This window comes from Mus caroli, unplaced genomic scaffold (assembly GCF_978045245.1).
Source record: "Mus caroli unplaced genomic scaffold, Mus_caroli_1 scaffold_12, whole genome shotgun sequence".
NCBI classification, from domain to species: domain Eukaryota; kingdom Metazoa; phylum Chordata; class Mammalia; order Rodentia; family Muridae; genus Mus; species Mus caroli.
This window is the reverse complement of record NW_028227267.1, coordinates 28,401,120-28,414,132: the sequence shown is the minus strand read 5'-3', so window position 1 is coordinate 28,414,132 and position 13,013 is coordinate 28,401,120. Positions and strand designations below refer to the sequence as shown.

Sequence of the window (13,013 nt, the reverse complement as noted above, 5' to 3'; positions counted from 1 at the left end):
GTGTGTGTGTGTGTGTGTGTGTGTGTGTGTGTGTGTGTATGGTGTGTGTGTGTGTGTGTGTGTGTATGATGTGTGTGTGTATGGTGTGTGTGTGTATGGTGTGTGTGTGTGTATGGTGTGTGTGTGTTATGGTGTGTGTGTGTGTGTGTGTGTGTGTGTGTGTGTATGGTGTGTGTGTGTGTATGGTGTGTGTGTATGATGTGTGTGTGTGTATGGTGTGTGTGTGTGTGTATGGTGTGTGTGTGTATGGTGTGTGTGTGTGTGTGTGTATGGTGTGTGTGTGTGTGTATGGTGTGTGTGTGTGTGTGTATGATGTGTGTGTGTATGGTGTGTGTGTGTGTGTATGGTGTGTGTGTGTGTGTATGGTGTGTATGATGTGTGTGTGTGTGTGTGTGTTCACATGTCTACCCTGGCATGTAGAGGTCAGAAGACAACTTGCGGGGTCTGGTTCTTTCCTTCCACAGGTAAGTGCCATGGACTGAATTTAGGTCATCAGCCTTGGCTATTGCCAGCTTTACCAACTGTGCCATTTCCTGGGCCCAGTTAACAAGTTTTAAAAAATTAATTTAAAGGTTTTTGAAGATCTGAAAATATATTAGACTTGTGACCTCCATTAATTTTAAATGAATGTTGATAAAATTTTGATTAAATGACTTTACTTTCTAGTTTAAAGTATCTGAGGAAATTTAATTTGTTAATTTTAGTGTTTAGGTTTATTACTTTTATAATTGATGTTTAAATGTTCAGACAAATATAATTTATATGTATATGTGATTATGACTAAAAAAACCACAGGATCAGAGCCCTTCTATAGAATATCCCCTTCGTCCACCTGCAGAGGCTAGGTCTGTGTCTGGCTCTGCCTGGTGTCTCTCTCCACCATAAGGCAGCCTCAGTAAGACTACATTCTCTCTGAAGCCTTTCCTAGCTGATAGAGAAGAAGGAAAAGCATTCTTACCTTATGGGGTTGTCCATCCTAGACACTGTGAGGAAAGCGGCAAGGTTGGCTGTGTAGGAGGAACACACAATGAGGGTGAAGAGCCACCAGCTGCCCATCACAATTCGCATGGCCACAGAGTTCACCGAAGACTCACCACCTGCAGAATGCAGAGGGATTAACCTTAACTGCCTCTCACCCAGCAAGAGTCGGCCCTCCTTGGCCAAGGTCAAAGACTGCTATCATGTGTTCACAGGACATTATATTTTTTAAGGAAATGTCCTTCAAAACACCAATATTGGGAAAGGCCGAAGGATGATAAAAGGCAAAAAAATAAAAAATAAAATAAAATTGGAATCTAGTGATGAGACATTGGCCATAATACCAAGAATATAGTCTTCTAGGAAGAAGATTCTATCTCATCATGGCAAGAACTTCCAGGGCTAGTGTCTAATATAAGATCGTTGGCAATTTCAAATTCACATAGAGTACACATACTCTATAAAGAATTTCTTTTGTGATTGGGTTACCTCACTCAGGATGATATCCTCCAGATCCATCCACTTGCCTAAGAATTTCATAAATTCATTGTTTTTAATAGCTGAGTAGTACTCCATTGAAACTTAGAATACCCAAGATACAATTTGCAAAACACATGAATCTCAAGAAGAAGGAAGACCAAAGTGTAGATACTGTGTTCCTTCTTAGAATGGGGAACAAAATATCCATGGAAGGAGTTACTGAGGCAACGTTTGGAGTGGAGATGGAAGGAAGGACCATCCATACACTGCCCCACCTGGGGATCCATCCTATAAACAACCACCAAACCCAGACACTATTGCATATGCCAGCAAGATGGTTTGCTGACAGGACACTGATATAGCTGTCTCTTGTAAGGCTATGCCAGGGCTTGGCAAATACAAAAGTGGATGCTCACAGTCATCTATTAGATGGAACATGGGGCCCCAATGAAGGAGCTAGAGAAAGTACCCAAGGAGCTAAAGGGGTCTCCAACCCTATAGGAGGAACAACAATATGAACTAACGAGTACCCCCCAGAGCTTGTGTCTCTAGTTGCACTTGTGTCTTGTAGGCACTGAAGTCCTAGCTGGCCATCAATGGGAGGAGAGGCCCTTGGTCTTGCGAAGATTATATGCCCCAGTACAGGGGAATGCCAGGACCAGGAAGCAGGAGCCAGTGGGTTGGGGAGCAGGGTGGGAGGAGGGTATAGGGCACTTTCAGGATAGCATTTGAAATGTAAATGAAGAAAATATCTAATAAAAAAATCTCTATTCAAAATTAAAAAAAAAAAATCCTCCTACCTGGAGGCCTTCCTGCTTTCTTTAAACTCAGACAAATAAGATTCCCCATATCACTTTTATTAATAGGCCTCACTTGTTGATCTCACACACAACCAGGACTTACAGAAAGCAGTGCAGGTAGCGTTCACTGGAAAGCTATTCCTTTATGGCCTGTATTGTTCTTTGGACCCTTAGGTGGCAGTTGAAGAAAGCTCCTCCCTATTCTCTTTCTATAACCTTGAAAAGCTTTTGCTATGATGCACGCAGGGTGGAAATTCTCATGAAGAAATTTGCAATATGTGATGTCTGGTCAAAGTGCACAGTCCTGAAACTCACCACTGGATAGAAGTGCTATCAGGCCCCTGGAAGACGGGAGGCTTTATATTTCAACAGCTGCTTACAGATGGCTATGCTGTGTTGATGCTTGTTCTAAGTTCCATTTGACAACCTCGTGGGCATAGCCATCACTCTAACATGGGAGGGGAAGAAAAGGCACTCAAGTCCCAAGTTAATTTTATCTAAAATGGAGAATCAGGATTGGAAGTTGAGTTTTCGCAGTTTTATTTAATCTCTACTTGGTATTGCTTAGAAAAACAGAGTGCAGCACTGTCCTGAGATCAAATAAAATTACATTTAAAATGACTTTTGTGGTATGCATCTGAGAATCTTGCCAAAGAATAAGCCTTTTCTGGCCCACCAGGTCTAGTCAGACAACAGAAAACTGGGAATGTACCTTGCTGGACAAAGGCTCCATAGACAATCCAAATGGCACTGTGCAGGGTGGCAGAAGCCGAGGGTCGTGGCTGGGTGGCACTCTGAGATCTTACAGCCTGTATCCGATTCAACACGAATATGAGCACGCCCACCACAGGAATGGCTGCAGCAATGCAGGCCCACACGGCAAAGTCAAAGGGGGCGAATAGGGAAAAGATGCTGATCTTCTCCTCTGGCTTCTTGATGAGGATCCCCACTGAGTAGTCCATGTATCGCTTGCTGAAGTCCACAACACTCTCTCTCTCTGGGGTGATGGTAATAGCAGAGATGGCCAAGTCTGCTCTCTGAAAGACAAAGAAGTTTATGAGCGGTGACCTTGAGCTCTTTGCTGATGTCTACCCTAGGTCAAGGTCCCACCATCTACCTATTTCAAAGATCTGCTCAGAGGCAATGGGTTTGAGAACTAACCTGTGAGAACAAAAGCAAAACCCAACACCATGTTGCCTACTACTCACACTTCATCTTACAGATGTCTCTCCCTGGACCTAGAACTGACTTCTATTCTTAAGCTGTGGGTCACAACCCTTTTGGGAATTTGAATATCTGATATCGTGAAAATCAGATATTTACATTATTATTCATAACTAGCAAAATTACAGTTATGAAGTAGCAACAAAATGGTTGGGGGTCACCACAACATGAGGAACTGTATTAAAGGTCACAGTATTAGGAAGGTTGAGAACCACTGTCCAAGACATCAAAATTCAATGAAGTACTTTCACTTTCTATGAATTACACTTGTTCATTTTCTTATGGGTCTACCTGGCATATTCTGTCTCCCATTGTTTCTGCCTGTATTCCAGGCAAAAGTGTCATAGCACTGATACTTGCCACCAAGTACAAGTGCAATTCAAAAGGGCACGTGGCCTTCTACTTCCTGCCAAGGACACCCTTCTTCCTTCCAAGTTAATCTGCCTGACAAGGGCACAGATATATACTATTTCTCCAGCAAGCCTCTTCAACTTTCATTATTCATATCAATTGGTTTTACTTCTAAGATACTTCAGAAGTTAAATGACTGTACCTCTATACTCAATCTCAAAAATATATTTGTCTTTGTTGATTTTTGAACAGTATTTATTTATTTATTTATTTATTTATTTATTTATTTATTTATTATTTGTGTGTGTGTATATCTGGAGAGACAGACAGACTAAGAAAAGAAGGAGACCGAGAAGTGTACTTGCAGGTACTTGTGTAGAGCTTGGAGGACAACTTTACATATGGTTCACTCCTTCTGCCTTTACATGGGGTCTAGAAGTTAAATGTTGGCCTTCAGTCTTGAACAGCAAGCATCCTTACTTTCTGCATGATCTTGCTGCCTTTCCTGTTTTATGTATATACTTTAAGCCAAAGTAATATCCTCAAAGAATAGAGGGGTCACATATTACTCTTAACCAAGAAATGTTGGCTAATTCTTCCTATAGTTAGGAAGAGTCTCTCTGGATATGCCATGTTCTAACCTGAAAATCATCTTCCAAGACTGAATTAAAATGAACTGTTTGCTAAAGGTCACAAGTTCCATGCTTCGGTCAGTGACTGGGCAGTGCATAGTGGGACCTGTAATCCCCCTTTGAACACAGAGGTGCTGAAAGGTATATTCAGTATCCTGACCTTGCCTCAAGGAACCTACAGAAATAGGTATGTTTTAGAATAACCAATTAAAACTGCATATCTTAACTATAAGTTCAAGTAGGGAAAATGTACTTAGAATGAACTTACAAGGTTTAATATGTGAACTTGAAGACAGAGATATATCAAGGTCCTAAGTTGAATTCTAACAACCTAAAGTAACATGGGAAATCATTGCAGGTACCTATGCCAGAGCATGTTGGCTTCTTATGTTCCTTCTCAGGAACCAAAGATCAAGAAACCTCTTTTAAGGTTGTGGGAGTTTGCACAATACTTAACATCTGAGAACTAGAGCCTCTGAGAGACTCAGCAGGTAAAGGACCGGCTACCAAGCCTGACAACCTGAGCTTGGTCCTTAGGACCCATATGGTAGAAGAAAAGAACTGACTCCTCAAGCTGTCCTCTGGCCTCATTGTGAACTCAGTGATGTATGTATAAATGCATAATACACACATACACACACACACACACACACACACACACACACACACTCACACAGAGAGAGTAATAAAGAATAATATTCATAAAGTATTTAAAGAACTATAAAAGAGATTAAATTGGAGCATGGGAGGTTAATAGCATAGGATGGATGGGGAACTTATTTATGGAGCAAGATCCAGAGGAGGCACACTGAAATCAACTTAAAATACAATTTCAGGGGGCTTCCTGTGACTAGAAGACATAGTCCCTCACTAATAATGGAAGCCCTGTACTTACAAGCATGTGTTTTATAGGAAGTAGAATTTTTACCTAAAAGTGTCAACTCATTTCCAAAATATATAAGGATAACTTGTTTTTCCTCTGAGAAAGAACAAAAGTTACTAGGTATCTTGAGAACAAAAAGAAAATGTGTGAAACCTCTCTGAGGGATGTAGCTATCGCCCCTGATAAAGGAGAAATGGGGAAACAGTTGAAGATAGAAAGCATATACACCCATATATTAATCTGTACAGACCTCTAGATTCCATGTGGAAACTTGAATGTACACATCAAGGGTAGATAATAAAAATGATTCACGATGGGAGGCAGAGGCAGGCAGATTTCTAAGTTTAAGGTCAGCCTGGTCTACAAAGTGAGTTCCAGGACAGCCAGGGCTACACAGAGAAACCCTGTCTTGGAAAACAAAGAAACAACAACAACAACAACAAAAAAGATTTGAATTTAACAAAAAAAAAATCAAGAACACAGGAAATCATATGGAATGAAGTGCATGAGGATTTTTATGGATGACCACAAAGGGTGCACTGGGTAGGGAGCCTACAGTGTCAGAGGGGTGCAGAAATATACAAGAGTAATAAATCTCACATATGTATGTCAAGTGGAGGGCAACACACCAGGTACCACACATGATGTATGTCCATATATACATAATGTTCCACATTGCAGCAATATGGAGGAGAGTTTCTCAATCTGTGAGTCATGTCCCCCACAGGGGTCATACATCATATACCCTGCATATCAGATATTCACATTAGGGTTTATAACAGTATCAAACTTATAATTATGAAGTGGCAACAGAATAGTTTCATGGTTGGTGGTCACCACAACTTGAGGTACTGAATTAAAGGGTTGCGGCGTTAGGAAGGTTGAGAGTCACTGCTACAGAAGAAACAAGAAGACTATGGGATAGGAGTAAGAACAAAATTAACTATAACTGGATATGAATGACCGCAGTGGGATAATGGAAGTGCTTAGAGAATAGATTACAGATGCTTGTACAATCTCTGTATATTTTCTAAATATCATTGAAACTAAGATTTAAACTGGAGATTTTTTTATAGTATCAAAGTTCTAGCACAATAAAGTTTCTTTTACAATAAAAGATTAATGAAACTGGCAAAGTAATAGGCCTAGTAGATACTACACATGCTTAAAAAGTAAGATTCTGGGTTCATGAGAGAAAGACACAAGACACACATACACACACACCTAAATAATCAGAAGCACAACAAGTTGTAGTCATGAAGTAGCAGAGAAGGTGTCCTGCAAGATGCTAATATGATACAGGGGGATATTTACACTAAAATTGACTAGATGTCAGTGTGACAAGGGACTGTGAGTCCAGGTTTGTCCACAGCCACGTCAGGAATTTTCAAGGTCATGAAAGCAGTAATATCTGAGATGGGGGTCACGATTGTAAAGGAGGCCATGAAGTAACAGGAATAAGAGTAGGAGAGGATGAATCACCTTCATGTTGTAAGTTCCAATGAGAAATGAGTCTGCAGAGAAGAGGGAAGCTTACAAAGTGAAATTGTTATTTGAAAGTCTGGGGATGCCACACTTCAGCACACAAGGCCATGACCACTCACATTTACATGCCCACATTTGCACGGGCACACACTACATGTGTAGTCTGCAAGACATTGAAGAAACAAGCACTTAGTAGAACTCCTTGGGAGGCGGATGAGCTTCCCACTCCAGGCCAAGTACAGAAGTGGTTAATGGAAGAGTTAATTACAGAGAAGGTTTATTATAGTGGGTACGCTCCAACGGGATGAATAATGTACAAAACAGGAAAAGTTGAAGGTGTCGGGGTATGAGAAAATAAAAGGGCAAAAACAGACACAGACTGCGAGAGGGAGAGGAAAGGGATGTTTCCGTGTAGTCTCAAGTACTCAAACATATAATGAGCCAAATTCAGGTATCTCTTAGAGACATATTGGAATGTCCCTCTTTGTGGCCCTGATCCTGAAACTTACCTTGCTAATGAGCTCCCCGATCATCCCATTCCAGGAGGTGTTATGGAGCTGGTGACCATACCTGCCATCAGGGGCCTGGTATATCTCATATTTGAATCCTAGAGCCTTAGCCAGTGCATCCAGCACATCTATAGAGAACCCTTTGTAACGCTTGGGTTGTCCAAGGATATTCTCAGCTACCATCACAAAAGGCTCTTCCTGCAGAAAACAGAATAAACATTCTTCAACCCAACAGGTTTATTGACATATATTCTCAGAATATTGGTACACGGAGACCAATATAATGAACTATAACACTAGAATGTTAGCATTAGGGCTGGGGGCATAGCTCAGTGGAAAAGCAAATGTTTAGCATATGCAAGACCCTAGGTTCCATCCCCAGCATGGACAATAATAATACCAACAGTAACAACAATAGTGAAATGTTGGTAATTACTCAATTTCTACCCCAAGGCTGAACTCCTCTGCCCTTTTCTAGAAGCAGTTTATGGACAGTCAAGGTACAGTGCACAGGAATCATGCTCCAGTCAGCACAGGGCACTGGGGCTTTAATTGTCCCAGGTATATCTTCCTAGCCTCTATCCTAACCCTCAGACCCCACAATAAAATGGTGTATATTCTTTCCTTCTCCCATAGAATTCACACTGACAAAGGACTCTATAATTAGTATATGCCATTATTCTAGGGGAGTCACAGAAAAATTGTAACACTTTTTATGTAGAATAATGTGTGGTCATAAATCTATGTGGTATTAGATAGAAAGAAGACACCATTCCATTGATCGGGTTATAGTAGAAAATAAAAGCCCATAAACAGGTCAAAATTACACTGTAAGTCAAAGCATAGGGAAGGATTAAAGCCCCATATCATGAATCCAATACCATGTTGAGTTCACACCTACAGACTATATGCTATGTCCTGGGAAGTAGGTGAGCATCTATAAAACATATCAGTCATCCATCCCCACCATTTCTTCTTGTGTGAAACTGAACATGGATGTCTGAGGGCAAAGAGTCCCAAGGAATGCATCTAATGGAGTTACTTTGTTTAAAAGAAACAGAATGTATGGCTCATTCCTGGTATGTACATAGGGAATGCAGAAATGCTGCAGTTTGTGTGTTTCTTAGTGGGAAGGAAAGAGTTGAGTTATGACTAGCCTACCCAAGAATTAGAAAAAATTTAAGTTTTTCTATAAGAAAACAGTAAATTAAAAGGGAATATGAATCTGACAATTGTGCATATCTATGACTCTAGGAAATCTATGTAGAAAAATATAACTAATGAACATTTATTTATTGCAAATTTATTATCACTTTTCCCCTCAACAGTGTTGGGTACTAGAAAAATGTCTTCCCTGAGCATCTTTTTGGAGAGCCTGGCTACCCACACTGTTCTCCCAAGGAGTAGCAGGAGGTCAAGACCCAGGTCACATTTCTAAAAATTCTTGGGAGCCCAGCAGCAGGCAACATGAGTGGTCCTTCTACAGCATACCCTGAAAATCCCAGAAGCCCTTGGGGAGACTCTTCCATCTTACTGTCCATTATGCTATCCATATCATTATTTGAATGACAGGACTCCTGGGAACTCAGATGGCTTCTCAAGATCCCCTTCTCCACCCTGCAATAACCGGAGAGAACTTAATATCCCCTCCTCAAGCCTGTATTAACCATAGAGCAGCCTCTGACTCAAAGACCTGGAGAACAAAGTCCCCAGGATGTCCCCATGATCCTACCAAGACAGTCACCACTTTGAGAGTCAGTCCTTGGAGGCGGCTGCCCATGGGCCTCTCCTGCAGACTGCCATTCAAGCCCTTCTCCGAGTCCCAGGTGGCCAGCTGTGGAGGAAAAACAGAAGAGTAAGGGACAGAAGCCTCGTAAACACCTCAGGGGCTCTTCCCAAACTGTAATCTTAAATCAGACAGGTAGACAGCAACAGTTGGACTTCTTAGAGACTCAGAGGCATCTCAGCACCATAAAAAGGAGAGAGATACATCAAACAACGAGTTTCTCTTTTCCTATCATCTCATCTGAATCCCGAGAGTTCCAAAATCCCTAAAATAAAGTCAATTGGTAGGATTTGTCCTCTGGAGTGTTTATATCTAATTTTATTCTGTCCTCCATAAAAATGATGTCATGGTGTTCCCCACAGTGTGTCCTTTTCCCTAACTGTGCCTTTAACTTTCCATCTGATGGTACCACAATGGGTTAAATTGAGAATAATATTCAATTAACAAAAGTACAAGTATATAGCCTGCCAAGTATCCTGGGGCCTATGATACCCAAGGCTAAATTCTCTCTGCCTATTTTTGTTATAGTGCAAGCTCTATAACTTTTAATGATATGTAGGTAGAAGCTTGGTATCTGCCAGTATCTTTATGAGGCCTTGGGCTATATCTAGTTATTGTATCTCTGATGCAGATTCGAAGAACATGAAGAAGACTTTGGCTTTGGAACAATTGAGATGACAAATATGTTCAAGAGTCACTGTTCCTTCCTGCAGTGCTACAAGGTCGGTCCCAGATATAATGACCAGACCCCTGTGTTGTCAATAATTCCCAACTATTAATTAAAGAAATAAAATATATATGACAATAGACTCTTCTTAAACCAACTAAATAAAAACCTCAAGGTCTGGTTATGGGAAATATTAATGCATCCTGACCTACTAGTATAGCTCCATATTGGACTCTTTTTGGAGGACTTTTTTGAGCACATGTTACTCCATCTATGGAGATTCTGATTTAATTAGCTGCTAGTGGATATGTTAGTTCTTCTGGTGATTCTATCATTCAGTCAGGATTGTGAACCACTGCTATTAGTTAAATGGGTAGTTCTCAAACTACAGATATGTGCAAGTCACATGGCTTTTCTATGCACTTTCTGATGAGATTATTCATGTCTAACAAACTCCCAGGCACTGTTGCTGCTGTTGCTCCATTGACCACCATTTATATAGCAAGGAATTAATGGATCAAACAGCTCTATGCAGTGCATACTCTTCATTAGGGAAGAAACACAAGATACCTATTTAACTCCAAATTTATTCCTCTGGACATGTACCATGGGGCTCTCAAACAGCTGTTAAAGCTGTACTTAGGATACATCTACTTGCCCAGCACTCCCTGAATGTCTGATACTCAACCTGAAGAAGCCCCTATCCTAGAAGTTGAGAAAACATTACACACGAGGGATATTATAACTCTGAGACCTAAAACAAAACCATCAGAATGAGATTATAGAATCCCATATCCAGCCTAAAAGCAGCCTGGCTTATTGTCACTTTGGACCCAATATCTACTAATATATACTCTATCTTAAATAACAGGATGTTGGCCAGTAGAGACTAAATAATTTAATACAAAAGCATGGTCACATAGTCTAAAGAGCCCACACCACTGCTAACTAATTTGTAGCACACTGGACTTTAGAGTAAATTGATATTCCCAAGAATTCTAATCAAATACATCAAGGATATTAATGGTACCATTCTCTGAGAACTGAAACAAGAAAAAACAATGTGGCTATTCCCCACTGTGGTTCCAAGAAATAGTACCCAGACTCTGGATATGAAGCTGATTAAAAATTAAGGCCAAAGATGAAGACATGGCTTAGCAGTAACAACACTTGCTGCTCTTGTAGAAGACCCAGGTTCAGTTCCAAGAACCCTCAAGACTGCTTATAACTGCCTATAAATCCAGTTCCAGGAGATCCAGTGTCCACCCCAGGCCTCACAACTATTGAATGTATGTGGTACTCTTAGACACATGTAGACAAAACACTTGTATACATCAAATAAAAGTAAATATGATCTTTAAGATAAAATAAAATGCTTATCAGAGACAAAAGGAAAGACCCTGTCAAGGGTTTGGTTCCCTGATCCCTTTGTATGATACAGAATGGATCTAAGGGCCAGGAATAGATTGCATTTTGACCATCTGCATCTGTAGCCTATAAACGTTTAGTTGACACTGAAACTGCTGATTCCTGATTTGTGGTCCATACTGCTGGGTATGGGTAGTGTTTGGAGGTGTCCTTTACCATCAGAATAGTAAAGGCATTCATCATTAGGATGAAGGCAATCCTGACATAACAATATGTCAACTAGATATTCTATTCCATGTAATGATTGGATTTCTTGCAGCTGCTGCCAAGCATCCTTGGCACAGGGAAGGGGAAATCTTAACACTTTGATACCCTGTCTTGAATGAGCACCTAGTCTAGCACTTTGCCTAGCCTTCACCATCCAGGCTGTATTTATATTAAGATTATACTTGAGCACAAGAATTGACATTAAAAGCAAAAAGGAACATGAAATAAAACCCTTTCCTGCTTAGGTTTTAGCTTACTAGCAACATGGGCTCTATTTTGATACCTCTCCAAGTATGCTTTGTTTCTACCAACTACTAAGCTCCAGGCAGCACCACTCTGCCTAAGGCCATTGCGACAGTTTCCTTGTTAGTCTCAGTATCATCATCCTCTGTGGGTTGGAATATACCTTTCAAATAAGTTAAGCAGGCCTGGAGAGGTGCCTTAGTAGTCAAGAACACTTATTGCTCTTGCAAGAAACCAGGATTTTCAGCACCTGCATGGTAGTCACAACCATCCTTAACTCCACTTTCAGCAGATCCCATTTCCTTTCCCACCTTTCATGGACACCAAGCATGCATATAGTGCATAGACATACATATCGGCACAACCCTTATATGCATAAAATACATCTTCAAATTTTTCAAACAAAGTATGACAATTATCATTCTTTAATAAATTCTCATTTCCTCCAGAGTAGCTCCAAGTATTCCTGGATGACCCAAAAGAACAGCTTTCACAACCACAAGGCTACTCTGACTTTCAGCCATGTCAGTTTAGATAGCCAAGTATATCCCAATCCCAGGAATCCTACTTTTCGCATGCTCATCATGTACCTCTGAAACCTTATGTTCAATTCACTCTGCCTAGGATGCCATTTCTCTTCTTCTGGGTCTGAAAAACTATGTCTCACTTTTTAAAAAATGCTTTCACTTTAGAATAGTTTTAGAACAACAGAAAAGTGGTAGAGGTCTCACTAGTCATTCTCAGTTCCCATCTTCTGCTGATGTTAAGATATAAACATATCTTGCATTATTATCATACATTGGTTCATTATATTTACCACAGCTAATTAATGTTTCTCATGGCCTCCAGGATTTATGCAAAGTTGCACTAGACAGAGCCTTATACTCAGGACCTGACTTCCTGCTCTACTCTCTGGGACCCTACATTGCAGGTGGCCTTGCTCATCTCCATCATTTGGTCCAAACTTGCCTCCAACAGCACTGTGATTGCCTTTCCATAACAGGCTGCTGTTAACTGGCAAAGATTTGGAGAAGGTGGGAGCTTGCAGGTGTGAGTATCAGGTTTTATGAATGAGTCTTGTATTATAGCTGGTATAATATATATAATATATAGATGAGCTCAGAGCATTTGAGACACAAAAAGTTGCCAATAAATATTTGTTGAATATATTCACTCAGGGTCCATTTTCTTATTTGTAAAATAGAATATATCTGTATTTCCTGCCTGCCAAGTTGAGAGTCTGGTAAAGAAATAAAATAATTTTGAAATAACCTATCATAAAATAGCTTAATTAAGAATCACAAATAGGGTACAAACCATTTGCACTATATAACCTAAAT

At 40.4% G+C, this 13,013-nt stretch overlaps 1 protein-coding gene across 1 annotated transcript in view; it reads right to left on the bottom strand.

Moving 5' to 3' along the window:
* Window positions 1-13,013, bottom strand: part of Grid1 (glutamate ionotropic receptor delta type subunit 1) — a 770,962-nt gene that overhangs the window by 114,436 nt on the left and 643,513 nt on the right. The window contains exons 9-12 of the mRNA XM_021181815.3: window positions 9,075-9,176; window positions 7,343-7,540; window positions 2,971-3,295; window positions 959-1,097 (exon numbers count right to left, since the gene is read on the bottom strand). Coding sequence (XP_021037474.1) covers window positions 959-1,097; window positions 2,971-3,295; window positions 7,343-7,540; window positions 9,075-9,176 — 764 coding nt within the window. The remainder of the gene's footprint in view (window positions 1-958; window positions 1,098-2,970; window positions 3,296-7,342; window positions 7,541-9,074; window positions 9,177-13,013) is intronic.